This window comes from Crocuta crocuta, unplaced genomic scaffold (assembly GCF_008692635.1).
Source record: "Crocuta crocuta isolate KB4526 unplaced genomic scaffold, BGI_CrCroc_1.0 scaffold32, whole genome shotgun sequence".
NCBI lineage: Eukaryota > Metazoa > Chordata > Mammalia > Carnivora > Hyaenidae > Crocuta > Crocuta crocuta.
The window spans coordinates 8619065-8639007 of record NW_027529424.1 but is presented as its reverse complement, the minus strand read 5'-3'; the positions used below and the strand labels follow the sequence as shown (position 1 = coordinate 8639007).

The following is a 19943-nucleotide window of genomic DNA, read 5'->3' as shown; positions in this document are numbered from 1 at the left end:
GGTTGTCCCTCTCTCTAGCTTCATCCACTTCTCATCTATTTCTAGCTATGGGAATATTGCCATCCTTTGGGTCTCACCTCCTTCCAGTTACTGTTTTACTTCAGTGAGCTTCAGGTTAATCTTCTTGATAGTATTAGTACATAAATGGTTTCTATGTCATCAACTTCCAGTAACCTTCATTGCTGGTCAAGGAAACAATCACTCTACAATTCTTTGAAATTTCTTGGATCAAGGGCTCCGGATATCTCCATGAGGTCTTCATTTTAGTGGCACCGAACACAATCGACCCCTTTGCTTTCTGGTTTCTTTAACTTCATGTACTCTTAATACATGGAGAGCCCTTTCTGAACTCTTTTTTTTTTTTTAATATGATGATGATTATTTTTTTAATGTTTATTTTGAAAGAGACGGAGTGCGAGTGGAGGGAGACACAGAATCCGAAGCAGGCCCCAGGCTCTGAGCTGTCAGCACAGAGCCCGGTGAGGGGCTCGAACCCACAAACTATGAGATCATGACCTGAGCTGAAGTTGGACGCTTAGCTGACTGAGCCACCCAGGCGCCCCTCATGTTTATTTATTTTTGAGAGAGAGACAGAGCATGAGCAGGGGAGGGGCAGAGAGAGAGGGAGACACAGAATCCAAAGCAGCTTCAGGCTCTGAGCTGTCAGCACAGAGCCCGGTGAGGGGCTCGGACCCGCGAGCTGTGAGATCATGACCTGAGCCGAAGTTGGATGCTCAACCGACTGAGCCACCCAGGAGCCCCGAGCCCTTTCTGAACTCTTATTCTCAGTCCTTATCCCAAGCTCCTTCTCTTCTGCCTAATGTAGTTTTAGATTCCTTTGGGGAATTTATATATTTGGCCTATTGGCTCATATAAATCCTGAGCGCCTGTAAAACTGTCCACTTGATACCCACTTGAATGCCCGCCGACATCTCAGGTTGGACTTATTAAAAACCGAAATATTAATTTCTCCTCTAATCTTACTCACATTATTATGATTCTGCCTCTACCCTACTGCTCAAGACAAAAACTTGGGCATCATCTTTATTTATCTCTCTTTTGTTTTTCACATCCAATCCATTGGTAAATCCAGTCATTTCTAACATGGCAATCACCTGAAAATCTGCTCACTTTGCTCCACCTCCATCGTTCCCATTTCTGGTAGAAGCCATCAACTTTCCCCCTTGGGGGGACTTCTGTACTCCCCTCTGGTTTTTTACATTCACACTTCAACCCACCATTTCCCTACTGCAGTCACCAAGTGGGCTTTCCACTACAGGTCAGATAAAATCCAACCACCTCACCAGGGTCTGAAAACCTCCATCCAGGTAGACCCTTCCAAGTTCCCCGACTTCGTGTTCTGTTTGCTCTCTTCCCCTTGCTGTTCCAGCCGCGTGGTCTCATTTCAGTTCCTAGAACATGCTGACTCTTTTCCCCTTGGGACCTTTGCTGTCTGGAGGGTCTCAGCTTAAATCCTCCCTGACCTTCGGTTTAAGTAGGTCACTAGTTATTCTCCACCATCATACCTTGTTGGCTTTTTTTTTTTTTTTAGCACTTAATATAAACGGAAGTAATACATTGTTGTTTGTCAATGATATATTTCCCTAATTTTACGGTAAGGCCCATAAAGACAGGACCAGGTCTGTTTTGTGCTCTGCTGTGCATTGCATAGAGTGTCTTCCATGTATTAGGTTTGCACTAAATACCTGGTGAATGAAGAAGGAAAGTATAGGAAAAGGAAGTGTGCCTGACTTTCTGGGTCTGCTTCCCTTCCCTAGGCAGTAGCATCTAACTTGTTCCCTTGCCATATACCTCAAGGTTCATTATGAAAGAAACACTTGCCTCTCAACAACAAGAAGTATACTTCTGTTATATCTCATACAAACTGTGTAAATGCTTACAGGTATTTTGTAATCGTTCGCCTCTCTTCTTTAACTGTCCCTCCTAGCTCTAGAAGCCACAAGAGTTGCTCTCATATAATTGACCAAAACTGTATTTTCTGGCCACTTTCTATCATGCTTTTCTGGAAAATGGAGAGTCACTGATGTTCTTATTAGGCTTTTCTTATTCATCCTCTAGCTTTGGATCTCAGTAACCGTCATTATTGAGGAGGAAAGGGTTTTAGGGAGACTGGTATTCATTGCAAAGCTTAAGGATTCAAGTTCAGGCAATACTAAACATTAGTGGGTTGTAAAATTTAATGTCAGGCTAAAGTTCTCATGTTTCAGACAAAAGAGAGGAACACGTACCATGGTTTCTCTGCTATTGATAGCCGATCCTGTGCACTTAGCTATAACTTTATCGATACACTTCTTGTGGATTGCTGCATTACACTCTGAAAAGAAAGGATTGCCGCTTAAGATTTTCAGAAGTGAAGGAACAATGAAATACAAAGAATGACAGTAATACAACCGAAATCCTTCTTACTTACGTCGACACTGGTAGCCTTGTTTGTTCAGACCCCTGCAATAAAGCAGACATTTGATTTATTTGGATGCTCGAGTCAACAGCAGCACCACAAACTTTAAAAGGTGAATAAGATCTCATAGCTTCCTATGATCACAGAGCATTTACTGATCAGCAGCCCTGGTCTATCACCGGCCAAGAGTGTTAACATGCTTGTTTGCTTTTTGAGCAGCTTTGTTAAAAGTCTGATAATAAATGAGGAAATTTTGTTTTCCCCCTCACTTGTGAATTTTCCAAACCAACATGTAGAGATGAAAATACTGACTGAAAACTCAGCACAGGTTCCTAGCAGCAAATATCCACGTCCAACACTTACAAAGTCATTGTGTCTCTAAGCTCAGTATAGATGGGTAAAGACACCTGTACAGTGTTTTATTTCCTCTGAGTATCTGATAATATTTGCAACTACTAAATTCTTAAACTTAAGACCCATTCCCACGTAATACTATTAGAAAGGAAGGCAACTGTAGTCATACAATGAAAACTATTGGTGGAAATATACCAAAACACTATTTGACCTTTCGATACTCTAGCTAGGCTGAGGTTGTGAGGTGATGCATGCTCAAAGAAAAGAACACCCCACCAAGACGCAGGAGGCTGAAACCAGAGACGGGAGTCATTTCAGGTCTCTGATGTTCCATTGCCTTCGCTATGTGCTTCCTGAGGCTTGAACTGATCTCTGTCTGAGGACTGCTGTGACGCCCAGGAGCCCCGTAAACATCTAAACACATTAGCGCCAATGTAGAAGTGTTTCCTTTTGCACACATTCATCCCAGCAGAGTTGTGCCATCAAGGTGGTAGAACTTTCAACTGTAAAACTGTGCCAACGGTAAAGAAGTCTCCCTCTTCTGTCCTTCCCTCTTAACCCCATTTAATTACAAGCTAAAGTTCTTGGAAACTTTTTCTGCTAGAGTTGGCTTCCTAGCTCTATAGGAGGCACATTATGAAAAGACTGTATAGAATCACACTTTAAGCCTCATCCATCCAGGTAAGGCCACTGAAAACGCTCAGTAGTATTTACGTCAGCATGTTCTGCAGAGGTAGAGCATGCCAGCCCTGGCAGCTTGAGGGGATGTGACAAAATGCATAGCGGGAAGCTTGGAGAAAAACGCCAAGTTACCGTACCAGACAAACTCATGGCAGACAGAGCAAAATGTGGGCTGTGGGAAAAAGGTGGCGGTAAACTCATGGCACTTGACGTGGTGGACTTTGGCCTGTTTGATGGCTCCTCGGCGGTGATGCAAAGCAAAGAAGCCTTCGGTCTCAAACTCACTCATGTCCTTTGTGTCTGCAGGAACAGGAAGGACAGAGAACAAAGTGAAGTTCTGGGATTCGGCTGTCAGAGCTGGGTGGGGAGGGCGGGGAGACGGGGAAGGGATGGAGACGGACCAGGCACTAGGCAAGCACTGGAACCAGTAAAATCCTAAGTATTTATTAAGGTTGGTATAGCACTAAGCTTCTTTCTTCAATGATATGATACAGAATTATCATAGGGTGTGTTACTATAGGGTTGAAACAGCGGGGTTGGACTGCTGGCTCATTCCCTCACTCCTCTTTGTGCTGAGCTATCCTCTTTCAATTTTTAAAACCAGAGGTCAGAACTTTCAAGGTATTTATCAACTTCTCCTATTCACGGTCAATGATGAGTCAGCCAGAAAAAGCAGGAAGTGGCCAACACTTTTCTGCCTGTAATTCTAGAGAATAATGTGGTTACTGACAGCAACTTAGAAATAGTACTTTCTTTTTTTTTTTTTTAATCTCCCAGGATGCTTTACATCTGGTTGTTTATGAGCAGGGTCCAGTAGACTGAGAGGAGGTGGCTAGAGTTGTGCATGAGAGCAAAAGAACTTTGGAAAGTTGTTTATGCTCTGGTTCCTGACATCTATAGTAACCAGGTGGACCAGGTATAGACTACACTGGTCAGTGTAGAATAGAAAAAGCCAGAAATTAATAGATCACTGCAACCATTTGTTAATGTCTAGGTAATCCTGGATGTTACTTAGTCATCTACATCAAATCATCACATTCACATCTCTTCAGTTCACCCAGGGCTCCAGCTATTGGTGAAGGAACTATAGTAGTCACTGTCCATAATGCCCTATGCCCTGATGACATCTTTCCAAAAGGCTAGAAGACTAGTGATTTCCTGACTGAAGCCCAGACTCAAAGAAAACACGTAATAGCAAGGCAGTCAAGGTTCAACAGTGTGTTGAAAACTCCAGCATGCAAGAGAGAATAAAATGGTAAACAAGAAAGAAGGATTAAAAAAATAGCCATCATTGTTGAAACAAGGATAATGAATTTAATGATTATAAGTTCTAAAATTACAATTTTAGGGGTGCCTGGGTGGCTTAGTTAGTTAAGCATAGGACTTTGGCTCAGGTCATGGTCTCATAGCTTGTGAGTTCAAGCCCTGCATGAGGCTCTGTGCTGACAGCTCAGAGCCTGGAGCTGCTTCGGATTCTGTGTCTCCCTCTCTCTCTGACCCTCTCCTACTCTCTCTCTCTCTCTTTCAAAAAATGAATAAACATTTTAAAAACTTAAAAAAATAAAATTATAATTTTAAATAACTTGAAATGTTCTTAGATTATTTACTCGATTTCTTGTGTGTATACAAGCACAAAACATGGAAGTGTAGCAAGAATAAGAGGCTCATAGTTCACAAATACAAAGAGTTGATAATATTTAAACTAAATTGTTTTCATTCTGGCTAAGTAGTCGCGGGGGGGGGGTCAGACAAAATACTTGATACAAACGTCTCCACCATGGTACCTTATTTTCCACACCTCTAATAGTGGCCAGGCAAGAAACACATTGGGTAGTTAAAGAGCGGGGGGGCCTGTAGATGGAGACCTCTCCGCTAGGAACGCCCCCCGCCCAAGTCCCAGGCCACATTTTGTGACTAAAGTCCTCTCTATAGTGGTCCCCAGGTCCATTTTATGGCAACTCCAAATTCCCAGATGAAGAGCGTTCCCAGTAACTCTCCAAAAAATTCCACAGATGAGACATAATACTTTGCCTAATACTTTAAGGTCAGGTAATGTAGGTTTCTTTATTTGGAACTGAGCTATAAATAATTAGGTCTGGTGAATGAGAGGTTAAATTCAGGGTCACTGAGGCAACTGCTATTTTCCACAAGTTCNTGACTAAGCCACCCAGGCGCCCCCCACAAGTTCTGATATAAGCAGATCTACTTACAACTTGTGACTGGTGGAGTAGGTGGTTTGTCAGTAAGATTTGACTCGTTTCTATTTTGGTCCAGATGAAATGAAATAAAGTACAAAATTACTTTTGAATTCAGGCAATGGAAGTGAGTTATTCTGGGAACCCTATTGTATTACTGTAAAAGTTACACACACATATGTGCGCGCGCACACACACACACAATCTGAGCATTAAACTAGAATACAGTAAATTTTTTAAAAGGTCACAAAGTACTAGAAATAAATTTATTTTTTTGGTCCTTACTCTGATTTTTCTTTATCTTGTAACCATTTTGGTCATTACAAGAGAGCAACTGTGTAAAAGCTCAGAATTGCTTGAATTCTTCTGGCATTTACTTTGTTCGTTTGTTTTCTGAAGTTGTTCCTCTATTTAAGTTTATTTTTGAGAGTGAGAGAGAGCATGAGCAGGAATGGGGCAGAGAGAGGAGAGAGAGAATCCCAAGCAGGCTCCATGCTGCTAGCGCAGAGCTTGACATGCAGCTTGATCCCACGAACCAAGACCTACGAAAATCAAGAGCCAGACGCTTAACTGACCAAACCACCCATGCACCCCAGAGAATGAGGATATTAAAGGAGAGAGAATGGAGCGATTTGTGTGTAGAGAGCAATGAGCAATTTGCTTTCCTGTAGAGTGGAAAATTATTGATGCTTCCATTAAAGAGGGGTATGGGAGACATGGCATTATCTTAAATGTTATCCAAGACTGAATTCTGTGTCCTTCCCCAATCACTTTCTCTTCCCTTACCCCTCCCTCCTACCACTCCTTTTATCATTTCCCCACTCCAGCTATTTTAAGAAATATTGTCAATGTTTTTCCCTTCATCCAACTCTCATTTTTAAAGAAGTATAAAGCACTTCAACTATGTACTTATAAATGGGCATACCCTTTCATCTACACTGCCATGAAATCTGATTTTCTTTTGGGCTCTTTCTTTTATTCCATTTCTATAACCACATCCCTAGACCAGATTCTCATCACCTCTCCGTTGCACCTCTTCAACAAAATTGTATAGGCTTTCTCTATATCCAGTCTATTTCCTTTTCCAGATGTGTCGCACCTTCCGACACAAGCAATTTCCCCCAAATACTGCTTTCAGCATAACATGGCCTGCATGAGAATGGGACTGTGACTTCTTGTTGGTGCCTTTCCTAGGTGTGCACACTCCTCTTGCCTGATTCAAGTCCTTCAAGATCTGTCTTGGATTCTTCATTCTGATTTTAGCAAGGGCCCTCTGACCTGCCCAGACTGGTCTTCCCACAGTTCAGCATGCATTCCTTTTTTTATTTTTTTATTTTTATTTATTTATTTATTTATTTATTTATTTATTTTTGAGAGAGAGAGAGAGAGAGAGAGAGAGAGACAGACAGATAGTGTGAGCAGCAGAGGGTCAGAGAGAGAGGGAGACACAGAATCAGAAGCAGGCTCCAGGCTCTGAGCTAGCCATCAGCACAGAGCCCGAAGCGGGGCTCGAACCCACGAACGGTGAGATCATGACCTGAGCCGAAGTCAGACGCTTAACTGACTGAGCCACCCATGCGCCCCACTTCTATTTTTGTTTAAACCTGCATGTTTTCCTTCTAGAAAACAATCCCTCTTCTTTGCAAATCCAACTCTGCCTGTCAATGTCCACTCTTAGGGAATTTTCTGGAATGAAGCCACCCCAAACTGATCTCTTGGTTAATCAGTATTTATGTGGCTTAGGACTAAATTCTTCTCTAATTGTTTAGTCTGTACCACCTCTCCAATCTAGGCTTAAGCTCCTTGAGTATAAGAACTCATATCTTGGTTTTCTGAATCCTTCTGGAAACTACTTTTTATACATAAAAATAAACATTCTTACAATGGAATGAAATTGTATACTTCTGGTCATCAGTAAGGAATTTTCTAGTTGGGTTATTCCATAATACCGTTTGTTAAAAATTAGAGCTTTTGGATATATAAAAATTTAGAAATGGAGTCTCAATTTAGGTCTAGGTATAAGAAATTTTAAGTATGACAAAATTTTATCTTTAAAAAATTTTCCTGGACTTGAGTAATTACAGCCTGGGAAATATCATTATTTTCACCCCACATGAATATTCTCTCTCATTCTAAGAGAAAATTTAAGTTCTGTAGCAATAGGATGAGTAACCACAGAATTGTTTCTCAAAGCGGTGGTCTTTAAATCATTTACCCAAGATGCTTGGCATTCTCACAGAAGACTTCCTTCAGTTTACTTTAGATCATTTTTAAAATTTTTTAAATGACTTATTTATTTTTGACAGAGAGAGAGAGAGAGATAGAGAGAGAAACAGGGGAGGGGCAGAGAGAGAGACACACACACAGAATTGGAAGCAGGCTCCAGGCTCTGAGCCATCAGCACAAAGCCCAACGCAGGGCTCGAACTCCCACACCGTGAGATTGTGACTTGAGCTGAAGTCAGTCACCCAACCGAGCCATCCAGGCACCCCGATCATGTTGTGAACTAATAGGAAGAACACAGTTCCTCTGCCTGTGGGAATTGAACACTATTGGCATTATCATTTGGGCCAGCACTTTCATTTTTTATGCAAGCCTGGTTATTCAGCTTCCTACAACGACTCCATATCATTTGGCCAACTCAGAAATAGTCCAATGCCATGTATTATGTTTCTAGAACCTCTACAAGATAAAAGAAGTTCAGATTGTATTGCTGCCTCTTTAGGAATCCTCCTCTTCTTTAACACCAGCAACAACAAAAAGCTTTATTATGGAAAGTTTTGAATCCATACCAAAGTTGAGCAAATACTATCATCAGTTTCCCAGTACCAATCATCCTGCTTCAATAATTACCAGTCTGTGGCCACTACTCTTTTCCAATATACCCTATCTACTACCCATAACTGCATACCAAGATGTTATTCTGAAGCAAATCCCTGGCATTATATTATCTATAAACATTTTAGTATGTATCTTAAAAATGAGTACCTGTTTTAAGAACTAAAACCATAATACCATCATCACACCTAAAAAATGTATAACAATGCTTCAATATCACCAAATATATGGTGATATTGAGAATCCCAAACAGGATTCTCTTGAGCCCTGATGCCAGGCTCAATCCCACAAACTGTGAGATCATGACCTGATCCGAAACCAAGAGTCAGATGCTTAACCAACTGAGCCACCCAGGTGTCCCTGATTAATTTATACACAGTGTGTATACACTTGGTGATGCATAACTGAGCCTTTTATATTTACATTACATTCTCAGACTGAAATAAAGACAGACTATAAAAGCACTGAGCACATGAGTTCATATCTTTTGGAAACTAATGCTATATATGTTTTATAATTCTATATGTATCTGGCCCAGCTAGTATATTTTCAACTAATATTTGAGCAGCACTGAAAAGTTTTAAGAAAACTCCCTGTATTTTCTTTTCTCCCAATTCTTTCCTATATTATTGCAAAACTCAAATAAATTGCACACGAGGAGAAGGCACACACCCTCTGCACCCCCAAAAGAGAAGACAAAATGTCACTTGCCACTCATTTCCAGAAAGTATCTTGCATTCATTAGCATTCGGCCCTCAGGTTTCAGCTCTAACTGATTGAGAGAGAAAAAAAAAGAAATATCAGTCAGAATGTGAAATAATCGTGAATTTAATGACATAGTAACTGGTGAGTGTTGTTATGGCCAGAGGTTTCCAACCTAGAGCCCAAGCACCACCTCCTTCTTTCGTTTTACTCATACAGGTTATCATCAGAGTAGCACAGCCTCCATACCAGCCTTTCTCTCATTAAAACACCTCCACAACTCATTAATTTTACTCAGAAATCAAAATTTCCAATAGGAAGAAACACAATTCTCAGTTTCCATTTGATTTTCTTGCCCCGTTCTGCTTCCTATCTGTACACTTGTAATAGAGCAGATTCGGATCGTCATCATGACGAAAGAATCATAGACACTGGGACCAGCTATTTGGGGGAAGAGTAGGTCTTTGAGAAGGAAAGATGGATCCTGCTTTGAGGGCACCTACTCAGTGCCCCTAGGTTAACCAGAGCATGAAATGGGAGCAGTGTTTTCCTTTTATTAGGAGAGACTGTTTCCTTGGGGAAGTGCTGGATAATCTACTAAGGGAAACTTTAGATTAGTCTAAGAATGGATAAAAATGCATATTACAATATCATCATGTAGAAGAGACCAGAACGGAGTGACATTAAAGGGATGAGGCAGGATACCATGTGATGTGAAATGCAGGAAGATGACAAAGCCAAGAAAACTTGACTACTATTGCTACCGTACGAAGTCACTGCACTAGATCGTTAGTATACTAAAAAGACTCAGAAGGTGAATTGAAGGTCATTATTGGTCATTGCATCCATGGGTTAACGAGAATAACAGAAATAGTAAGAGATGTCTGGCTGAACCCAGGACTGAATTTGAATTGTGCTTAATTTACTGACCATGTGACCTTGTGCATGTCACTAAGTCTTTCAGGATCTCTGCAAAGCTGACATAATAATGAGACGTATGTCACAGCATCCAAACTATTCGAATTTTATGAGAACATAAGCATTTACTGCTTGGTCAACTATAAACCTTCACTCAAGCTTCAACAGATCAATGAGAACAGAAGTGCTTTTAACATCAAGCATATACACCATGTCCTCTGGTTTGTGGAATGAGTAATAAAGATGGGGGCAAAAAGGTAACAGGATGGGTAAGAAATAAAGGGCTGGTTCCCAAGTGAAGTGGGACAATTGGTACCGGGTGACCACAAAATTATCGATATTTGGGACTTAGTGATGATGGAAGAAATTGAATCAGTTGGCTGCCGGAAAAACAGAATCCATAGGAAGGCATGTTGCACCATGCCTTTCAGAGTGAACAAGGGGTAACCACATGAATAGTTGAAGCCTTAGGAAAGCAGAAGGTAACTCTCAGTGCGGTACATAGAAACTGGCTGGGTTCTGCGGTGGTGAAGGGCAAATTTCAGAAAATAGTTACTTTTTAAGTAGAGAAATTATTTTTTAAGAAACTGGATTTCTATAGAGCGAGGGAAAATCTAAGCTCGAAGCACCCTGTTGGCCCTTAAACACTACAAATAAAAGTAAACTAAGAAATAATCTTGAAAAAAAGAGCTGGACAATGTAAAAAGGTCACTAGATAAATGAGGACCTGGACATCACCAACTGCTTGTGTCTAAATAATGTTAGAATTCCAAAGAAGGGAAAAGTCTGACAAGCATACAACCGGAAGAAGCCAAGGCAAGCAAGCAAATGCAACTTTAAGTTACAGATATAATAGAAAAGCAAACTTCTCCTCAGTGAAGCCCAAATAAAAAATTTAAAATCAGTTGTCCTTTCGTTACCTGAAAAGGAAGTCAAATGGCATGCTACTTTTTGAAAAATTAGGGATTTGGTGACTCTTTAAAAAATAAGGCAGAAGGCAGAAAATAAATGGGGATGAGAAGATTACTGGGGGAGACTTGGTCTAATGAATCTCTTCTCCCAGCCGGCTAAATACTGCCCTGCCTTCAGCCACGAACAGTCTCAGAGTCTCACACTCTCTGGTTTGTGTAAACCCTGTCACACCAAATCACACATCTGTGACGTCATCAGATTATTTGGCCAGCAAACAGAGGAGATCTGTTTCCACCATCCTTTCTCCAAGGGGACAAAGAAGTCCTCCAACAGATATTGCTGGACTACCTTTCCTAAACATACGTAAGCATGGGAACTTAAAAAAAAATCTTGGTATATGTTTATCTTCAAAGATTACCTCAGTGTCACCAGCAAAAATGTATATAAATATATATTCTCCTAAAAAGTACTGATTTTTTTGAGGTAAAAAATAGAACACTAGCACAAAAATTTAGTTGGTAGATTTCTAGCATTCCCATTTTGAAACCAGCGACCTCAAAATCAGGTGGAGTTCTTAAAAATCTGAGCTATAGACAATAAGAAGGTAAGATTCTCTCCGTTTGCATAAATGATAAAGCATTTGAAAACTTTTTCTGGCATTTAGATCATTTAAAAACAGTGTTTACCAGTGGGCTTTGTTATTCATTTTGTAGACCCCAGAAATTTGCATTAGAACTTTCTTTAAGCCTTCATAGCTTACTCTTTCCTTTAACATTTCTAAGCTACCCAGGCAGTTATAACCTAAGTTTTCAGCAACTTGTGGTGACATGGATTGTATACAATGTACTTTGTAGTACAAAGTGAGCCAAGTGCATACAGTAGGGCTAAAAAACTTGCTGGGGCTGGGCAGAGAATGGAGAGGGCAGACCAAATATCACACAGATCTTTGCTGATCCTCTCAGCTACCTATAGGCTTACCTAATCTTCTAAGGTATCTTATCAAGAGATCACATAGGTAAGATACAGCAGCTAGGTTTCCAAGTTAAGGGGAATCTGTGATATTTCGGAGCTTACTTTCATACTTATAAATCAATAAGTGTTCATCATAGCCTAAGAGACCTTCTTTACCTTAACACAAGAATCAAGATAGGAGAATGTGTTGATATGTTTTCTGGTCCACAATGAATAGTCCTTGTTATTAGCAAGTCACCAGTGAGTAAATGTAGAGAATCTGTTTTCTCAAGGCTAGTGTGGCATAGTTTCAGGATGACTCTGAAACTGCGCTCCAGTCTAGCGAATGTGGTACTTATCACTTAATAGCATGAACTTGAAGCCCACAGCCTGGATATTTACCCATATCTCCGCCTTCCCGTTGTTCTTCCTGCACCTCTCAGCCAGAGAGGAGAGCTCAACGGTCGTTTCGGATATTAGGTCCACGTTCTTCCCCTTCACGATGATCTGCATGACTCTTCCCTTGTTGATGTGGGCATCGAAAGTGCTGTCCCAGGGCGGGTACATGGTTGGCTTTTTCTGGATGTACATCTGCCCATTCTCTATGAACAGAAAGATACGTTCTCATGACTCCTTTAGCTAACTTTGGGAAATAATTCAACTTGACAGTGGCACCCATTCTCTTTGTTCTCTGGGATATATAATTCCTGTCGGAAAGTCAAAAAAAGACACATAAAACAATGAGAGACAGTCCCGAGGTCTACATGTAAGGGAATATATTGACTCTGTAGAGTCAATCTAGAATTTTTTTAAAAAATGTTTAATGTTTTTTATTTATTTCTGAGAAATAGAGACAGCGTGAACAGGGGAGGGTCAGAGAGAGAGGGAGACACAGAATCTGAAACAGGCTCCAGGCTCTGAGCTAGCTGTCAGCACAGAGCCTGACACGGGGCTTGAACCCACGAATTGTGAGATCATGACCTGAGCCGAAGTTGGACGCTTAACTGACTGAGCCATGCAGGCACCCCTCAATCTAGTAATTTAGGCAACAAAAATCTGATAATGTCTTGGATGAGTAATGTTCTTCTCCTAATCGACAGTTAGCTCTTTCGCTTTGACTGTGAACACCTGAGCAAATAAAAAGATGTCAGGGACTAAACTTGCTGTATTTGGGAGGGTTGGATGACCTAGGTCCCATTCTCTACATATTATATACTTTTATGCCTTTGGGGATCTTCCTTTGCTCATCGACAAAGGGTGAACACACAACTAATTAATTTCACTGTCATCTGGTAAAAACAGAAAAAAGGTCAATAGAAAACTACTGTGTTCATCTGAAAGACTCTGTGGCATAACTTAAGGTTTATTGTGAGTGCTCCTTTAAAAAGATATTTAAAATTTTTCCATTTGACATACATGCACTATGAGGTAAAACCTTTGTGTTTTTTTTTCCCATCCTTTATTTATTTTTGAGGGAGAGTGTGTGTGGGAGAGTCAGAGAGAGAAGGAGAAAGAGAGAATCCCAAGCAGGCTCCACACTGTAAGCACAGAGCCTGATGCAGGGCTGGAACCCACAAACCGGGAGATCATGACCTGAGTCAAAATCAAGAGATGGATGCCTAACCAAATGAGCGACCCAGGGACCCCGAGATAAAGCTTTTAAAACATAAGAATCCATTCTTTCCTTCTCTAATTCTCAGTAAGGATACATTTACATGCATCATGCACTCTAAGCAAAAACCAACAGGTAACTCAGAGAGGCGGTGATCTTAACCCATGGGGCCAGGGAAGCAGGCTACAGACCGACACGTGCAGTGGGGCAGGCAGCCAGGAGACCTGGGGGCGGCTGCTGAGAACCATGGTCAGGGCGGAAAGAGAAAGGAAAGCCTCCCCAGAACCCCCGGGTGACCAGGAAAGAGTTTGCTGGTGGGGTTAATAGTGTTGGTGTATCTTCCATCCCCACTGGATTTTCTAGTATTGATTCTTTAATCATTTCAGAAGCGGCAAACTGCAGCGGTATTTGAGTGTTGGTTTCTTGTGATAATAAGCACACTTGGCAGATTCAAATTCAGTCACGATGGTAAAGCAAAAGGCAAAAATCCATGTAAGCCTGGGCACAAGGCAGTTCTGACTCCTCACGGCCCCTTCTCTCTCACGCACAGCGCCAACGCAGGACACGCGCCTAGCATTTGCTACATTGTTTGGGGAGTATACAAGCCCTTGGATAAGTGGAAACTTCTCATTTTAGATAAACCTGGTTATTGAAAGGATGAACTCTGACAATGGTAAGGATGGAAAAGGAAGGGGAAGATTTTATGGCTTGCTTAAAAATATTTAACTGGAGATTGGACTTTTGAAAAACACCGATGGCAATTCTGTAATGACCACAGTAACAATTTCCTTCCACGGACTGGAAGCCCTTCTGGCTCAGAACTCTCAGCTGCAACCACTCTCCACGCCCCACATGGGACAGAGACGCCTGTGTGATGGTGCTCCTCACACTCTCACTAGGTTTGTAAGAACCTATAACGAGAACCAGAGCTCAGGATCCGAGCTCAGCATCCTACCTATTTACAGGGGGCTTTACCATCATCACAGGCAACACACTGTCCTATTTGCCCCAGTTCTGTTGACACATCATGGATCATGCAGCCTAACGCCCCAAAGATTGATAGGTTTTTAAAAGGTGGTGCAGTCACTGTGGAGAAGAGTATGGAGGCTTCCCAAAACTTAAAAACAGAACTACCATTGGATCCAATGCTTCCACTGTTGGGTATTTACCCAAAGAGAACAAAAACACCAATTTGAAAAGACACGTGCCACGCCTATGTTTATTGTCATATTATTTATATAATAGCCAAGATAATGGAAGTGACCTAAGGGTCCACCAATAGATGAATGGATAAGGAAGATGTGTGCACGGTGGAATATTACACAGCCATAAAAAAGGATGAGATCATGGCGTCTGTAACAACACAGACAATCTAGAGGGTGTTGGGCTAAGTGAAATCAGTCATACCGAGAAGGAGAAATACCATATGATTTTACTCATATGTGAAATATTTAAAAAAAACAAATGAATAAATAAACAAAAAGCAGAATCAAACCTATAAATACAAAGAACTGATAGTTTCTAGAGCGGTGGAGTGGGGGATGGGCAAAATGGATAAAGGAGAGAGGGAAGTCCAGGCTTCCATCTCTGGAATGAATAAGCCCCGAGGATAAAAGGTATCGTATGGGGGGCTTAGTCAGTGGTATTGTAACAGTGTCACCTGATGACAGATGGCGACTTCCCTTGTGGTGAGGATAGAATAATGTAGAGACTTTTCGAATCACTATATCGTACGCCTGAAACTAATAAAATGTTGAGCGTCAACTATACTCAAATTTAAAAATCTAAAAAAAAGCCCATAAATTCTACAAAAGTGATATTTGACTTGTGAAGTACAGAGTGATTTCTTGTCAGAACAAAACCAAAACCAAAATCAAAAACCAAAATCTCCGAATGCCACAGGCTAGCCTTTTGGAAAAACAAAGTCGTCTTCTTTTCTGACAAGGTCTCTTGAGCTGCATGGCCGATCCGACCAAGTTCAAAGGCGAGGCCAAAAGAAGAAGAAATAAAGAGGCTCCCAGGAGGCAAATGTCAGTGAGGCCTGTGCTTATGGAGAATGAGATCCAGGAGACCCACTGAGTGGAAAGCGGCTTTGAAAAATGCAGACATTTCACACTTCAAAGGTCTCTGTGGCATTTGAAAGGTTTTAGATCAGGAACAAGTGCCATTCTCCCTTGTAACTAAACAGGACAGGAATCCAGGCAGAAGGGAAATCAGGATGATTTGGACATTCTCCTCTGCTTGGTGTGCTCATGGCGGCTGGAGGGATGGAGTCGATCCCAAAGCACAGGTCTCTAATGGGGGGGAAAGCCAGGCAGCCTGGGAGGAGTTGGAAACCCGAGACGTCGAGCTGGAAACCCCTCCTTGGAGGAACGTGCTGAATCTGGTATCTGCAATGCCACTCGATAGGAGCCCCTTTCAGGACCACCCCGTAGGAAAGAACACACACTTCCCTGTCTCCAAGCCCTTCCCCCCAACCCTTGCCCTGCTTCAGTTTTCTGACCAACACTTATCATTATTCCTTATATTCTAGTTCATTCCATAGTTCCCTCCCTCTGCTAGAATAGAAGCTCAAAAAGAAAGGCACTTTTTCTGCCTACCATAACTACGCTCTGTGTGAAACACCCAGAATGGCGCCTCTAGTTACTACAAATGTGTGTTGGTGTTGTTGGTGTTAATCATCTGTCACTACAATGTGTCTACTAAAACAAGAAAGGTATACAGGGAAATGGGAAAAGGCAGTGAAATTGGGAAAATCTTGGGAGGGAAGCTTTGAGGAGAGATTCCAGCCAGAATGGGAGTATTTCCGTTGAATGATCTAGACCTACAAAGGAGGGGCACCTGGGTGGCTCAGTCAGTTAAGCGTCCATCTTGGCTCAGGTCATGATCTCATGGTCCATGGGTTCCAGCCCTGCATCGGGCTCTGTGCTGACAGCTCAGAGCCTGGAGCCTGCTTCACATTCTGCGTCTCTCTCTCTGCCCCTCCCCTGTTCATGCTCTCTCCCTCTCTCCCTTTCTCCCTCTCTCCCTCTCTCTCTAAGAAATGATAAAAAACATTAAAATTTTTTTTAAAAAACCCACAAAGGAATCTTGGAATCTGTCACAAGTTCCCCCTCACTGTGAACTGCCTCTAAGTATTTACATTTGATGAAACAGGACTATTCTTTCACTCCTCCGGGGTCTTAGTAAATATGTGAGTTTTCTGAAATTTGGATTCTTTTTTTTTTTTAATATTTTTTTTATTTATTTCTAGGAGAGAGAGAGACAGCATGAGCAGGGGAGGGTCAGAGAGAGAGGGAGTCACAGACTGAAACAGGCTCCAGACTCTGAGCTGGCAGTCAGCACAGAGCCCGACGCGGGGCTCGAACCCACGAACCGCGAGATCATGACCTAAGTGAAAGTCGGACGCTTAACCGACTAAGCCACCCAGGCGCCCCTGAAATTTGGATTCTGATGGCTAATTACATATTCTTTGTAACATTCCTCTGAGCTGAGCCCAAAGAAGGACTAAACCATCGTCAGAGTTAATTGTAAGATTGCGCACACTTAATCCGCAATCATTGGAAACAACCAGCGTGAACAGCACAGGTCTCGTGTTCTACTTAGCTCACCAATAGATTTCCACAGCCCCGTTAAGTCCTTGCGTCATGTCTTCAGCCCTTTTCTCCCTTTCTTTGTCCCTTTTGCATATGTGAGAAAATGGCACAGTGGAACGGAATACGAGGGAGGAGACGCGGGTCTCCTTCCTGGAGGAAGTACTTGGCTTGGCTGCACATCAGTTTCCTGAACTGTAAAATTAGGTTGGACCAGGTGACTCTGAAGTTTCTGGAAGGACTTGCTTCCTGGGTCACATGGGGTCTTCCCTCCACCCCCACCTCGAATACCTGCTCAAGCTTACCTGATTCAACATATTCTTTGACGAGCACAGCGCAGTAAGGGTTAACAGCCTCTCCCTGGCACGGCTGGCAGGGCCCACAGTCGAAGTTGGACAAACCAATGCGAAGAAACGGTGACATGGTTGCTCCCTGCAAAGTGAGAAAGTGACAAAGACAAATGCTGCTGGGGGCTCTAAAATATATTATTTTGGGTGTCCCGTTCCCACTCAATCAGTGCTGTAGTCACCAATAGCTCAGATGCTCAAATGGCTCAAGGACCCATTTAAACAAATACTTTTACTTCCCCTTCTGCAAAGGACCTTATTGGGCTCACCCCACACCCCAGACTGACTCGCCAAAGAAAGAGGCTTCCTGGACGTCTGCGTTATTCAACCTTGTCCATTAGAACGACACTTCCACTCCTAATTTAGAGGGGTTACATTTAATAGTTGCAGCAACAGGCACGAAAAATTTCCAACATTTGATTTCTTCTATTATGCAAGCAGGTCCCCAAGAAACAACCCACAGTAATAAGAAAATGAGTTTAGAAATGATGAGTCTATTTTAGTCACCAAAATATGACACCATAAAATTCTTACATGGGCTATTTATGTGTGTGTTGCACTTGGCTCTGGGCATTCGGCAGCTGAACTCTATTTACTTCAGACATTTCAGAAAGGTCTGCTTTCTTCACAGTCATATAAGTGTGTATATATATGTATGTATATATGCACACGTATATACCTCCATATAGAATAAGCCTTTGAACATTACAAACCACTTAAAAAATCCCAAATCATTGCCCACCATAAAATAACGCCTTATCATCTAAGGATAAATAAGGTACTTAACAAAAGCCAGATTACCAATAATTATGCATACCTAGGAATGGAGGGGAAAATCATCATAATGTTGGCTAACAAATTCCAGGATTCTAGTCTGATTCTTCATCTGGTATTCCTACTTGTCCTGGTTTGGACACTTACCTCCTGTCCCTACTTTTTTTTTTTTAAGCTACTTTTCCATGAGGTCCCGTTAATCTGAAACTACCATCCTGTATTCAGTGAAAAAGTTACAACTTTGCTTCTTCTCTCTCCTCAGACTATTTTCTCCTCCCTAGCTCTCTCTCACTCTCTTAAGTAAAACCAAAGATAAGAAGGAAGCATTCGCTGTCCTTTCTACCTTTCCAGAAAGAAAGAGAAGACTTCAGAATAATAGGAGCCCACGTGGGAGCGCCAATGACATAATCCCAAATCTGGCAGGGCCATTCACGGCCGCTGGTCCTCTGAAGTGCTGGTGGTCTTTGAGTATTTTTTGAACCTACAGAGATTGATTAGAGGCTCTTGGCAACTGTTGCTAACTTCATGGATTCTAAGAAAGTCTCAATCAGCCACAATTTAGCAGGGTTTAACCAAAGGGGATGGCTGTAAAATCATATTTTTCAGGTGTTCTTAGTCTCTGAGATATATTCCATATAAGTCACACTGCTGAAATGGTCACCAGATGACTTCTATATGTATCTTTAGGGGCCTCCTTCACCCTCTGACAGCCTCTGAGGTTAGGATTCTTGGACAGAAGCGGGGCTAACAACCAAGAGCTCTCAAGAGCTCTCTGGAGAAAACTTCCTTGACAACAGCCCCTTTTCTGGCTCATTTAGGTCTTCTGGACAAATGCATATTTATGAACTAATCAGGAAAGATTGGCAAGAGCTGTCCTCATTTACGAGCGTTTCCCACATGTGGACTCTCTGAAGATTTCCTCAACACAAGTAAGTAAGTAAGTAATTCTGAGTCTGGAGGGATCGTTGACTCATAAAGCCTGAGTTATGACCACTGTGACCTTTAGTGATGGATGTGTCACTCTGCTATTTCCAGGCTGGGTTCAGAATTAGCAGCAGCAACTCAATATGCACCTGGAAAAGTCTGTCCGCGGAGCAGCCAGAGGTCTCTGGGGTGACCGGACCCGGGTTTCAGATGCAGTAGGGGAGGGAGTCATAGCGGAACCCCCTCCTCCTCCAGCACACCCTGCTTACACAACAGCTGACTTCCTAGCCCACCAGCAGCCCGGATTTGCCAGCCCCAGGCCCTCACCCAGGTGCATCGTGGCACTTCACCCAAGGCACACATCTGTTTGATAGCCAAGCCACTGTCTCTCTTTTTAAAGGTCTAGTCACGTGATGGTTCCTGACATTTTGACATCTAGAAGACAGAACGGGCATCTGTGCGCTGAACCTAACACTCTGTCTGCTCAGGGCTGGGTATCTTAAGGCAAAAGGCAGCGTTTCAGTCCAGAGCTACTCAGGGTTTTCCCCTCCTGTAGTTGCAATGTGATCATTATGAAAAGTAAAGAAAATACACCAAATTGTAAAAAGTCTTCTCATAGCTCCACCAGCAGAGGCAAGTCACCATCACTCTTTTGATGTATTTTCTTTAGTCTTTTTTAATTAACAGGTTTCGTGGTTTTGTTTTACATGCTTTGCTCGTACT

At 42.1% G+C, this 19943-nt stretch overlaps 1 protein-coding gene across 1 annotated transcript in view; it reads right to left on the bottom strand.

Moving 5' to 3' along the window:
• PRKCQ (protein kinase C theta) overlaps window positions 1-17606 on the bottom strand; it is a 128358-nt gene extending 110752 nt beyond the window's left edge. Inside the window, exons 1-6 of the mRNA XM_077758537.1 lie at window positions 17481-17606; window positions 12373-12572; window positions 9199-9259; window positions 3592-3754; window positions 2432-2463; window positions 2250-2335 (exon numbers count right to left, since the gene is read on the bottom strand). Coding sequence (XP_077614663.1) covers window positions 2250-2335; window positions 2432-2463; window positions 3592-3754; window positions 9199-9259; window positions 12373-12572; window positions 17481-17598 — 660 coding nt within the window. The 5' untranslated portion in view covers window positions 17599-17606. The remainder of the gene's footprint in view (window positions 1-2249; window positions 2336-2431; window positions 2464-3591; window positions 3755-9198; window positions 9260-12372; window positions 12573-17480) is intronic.
• Window positions 17607-19943: the final 2337 nt, after the last annotated feature.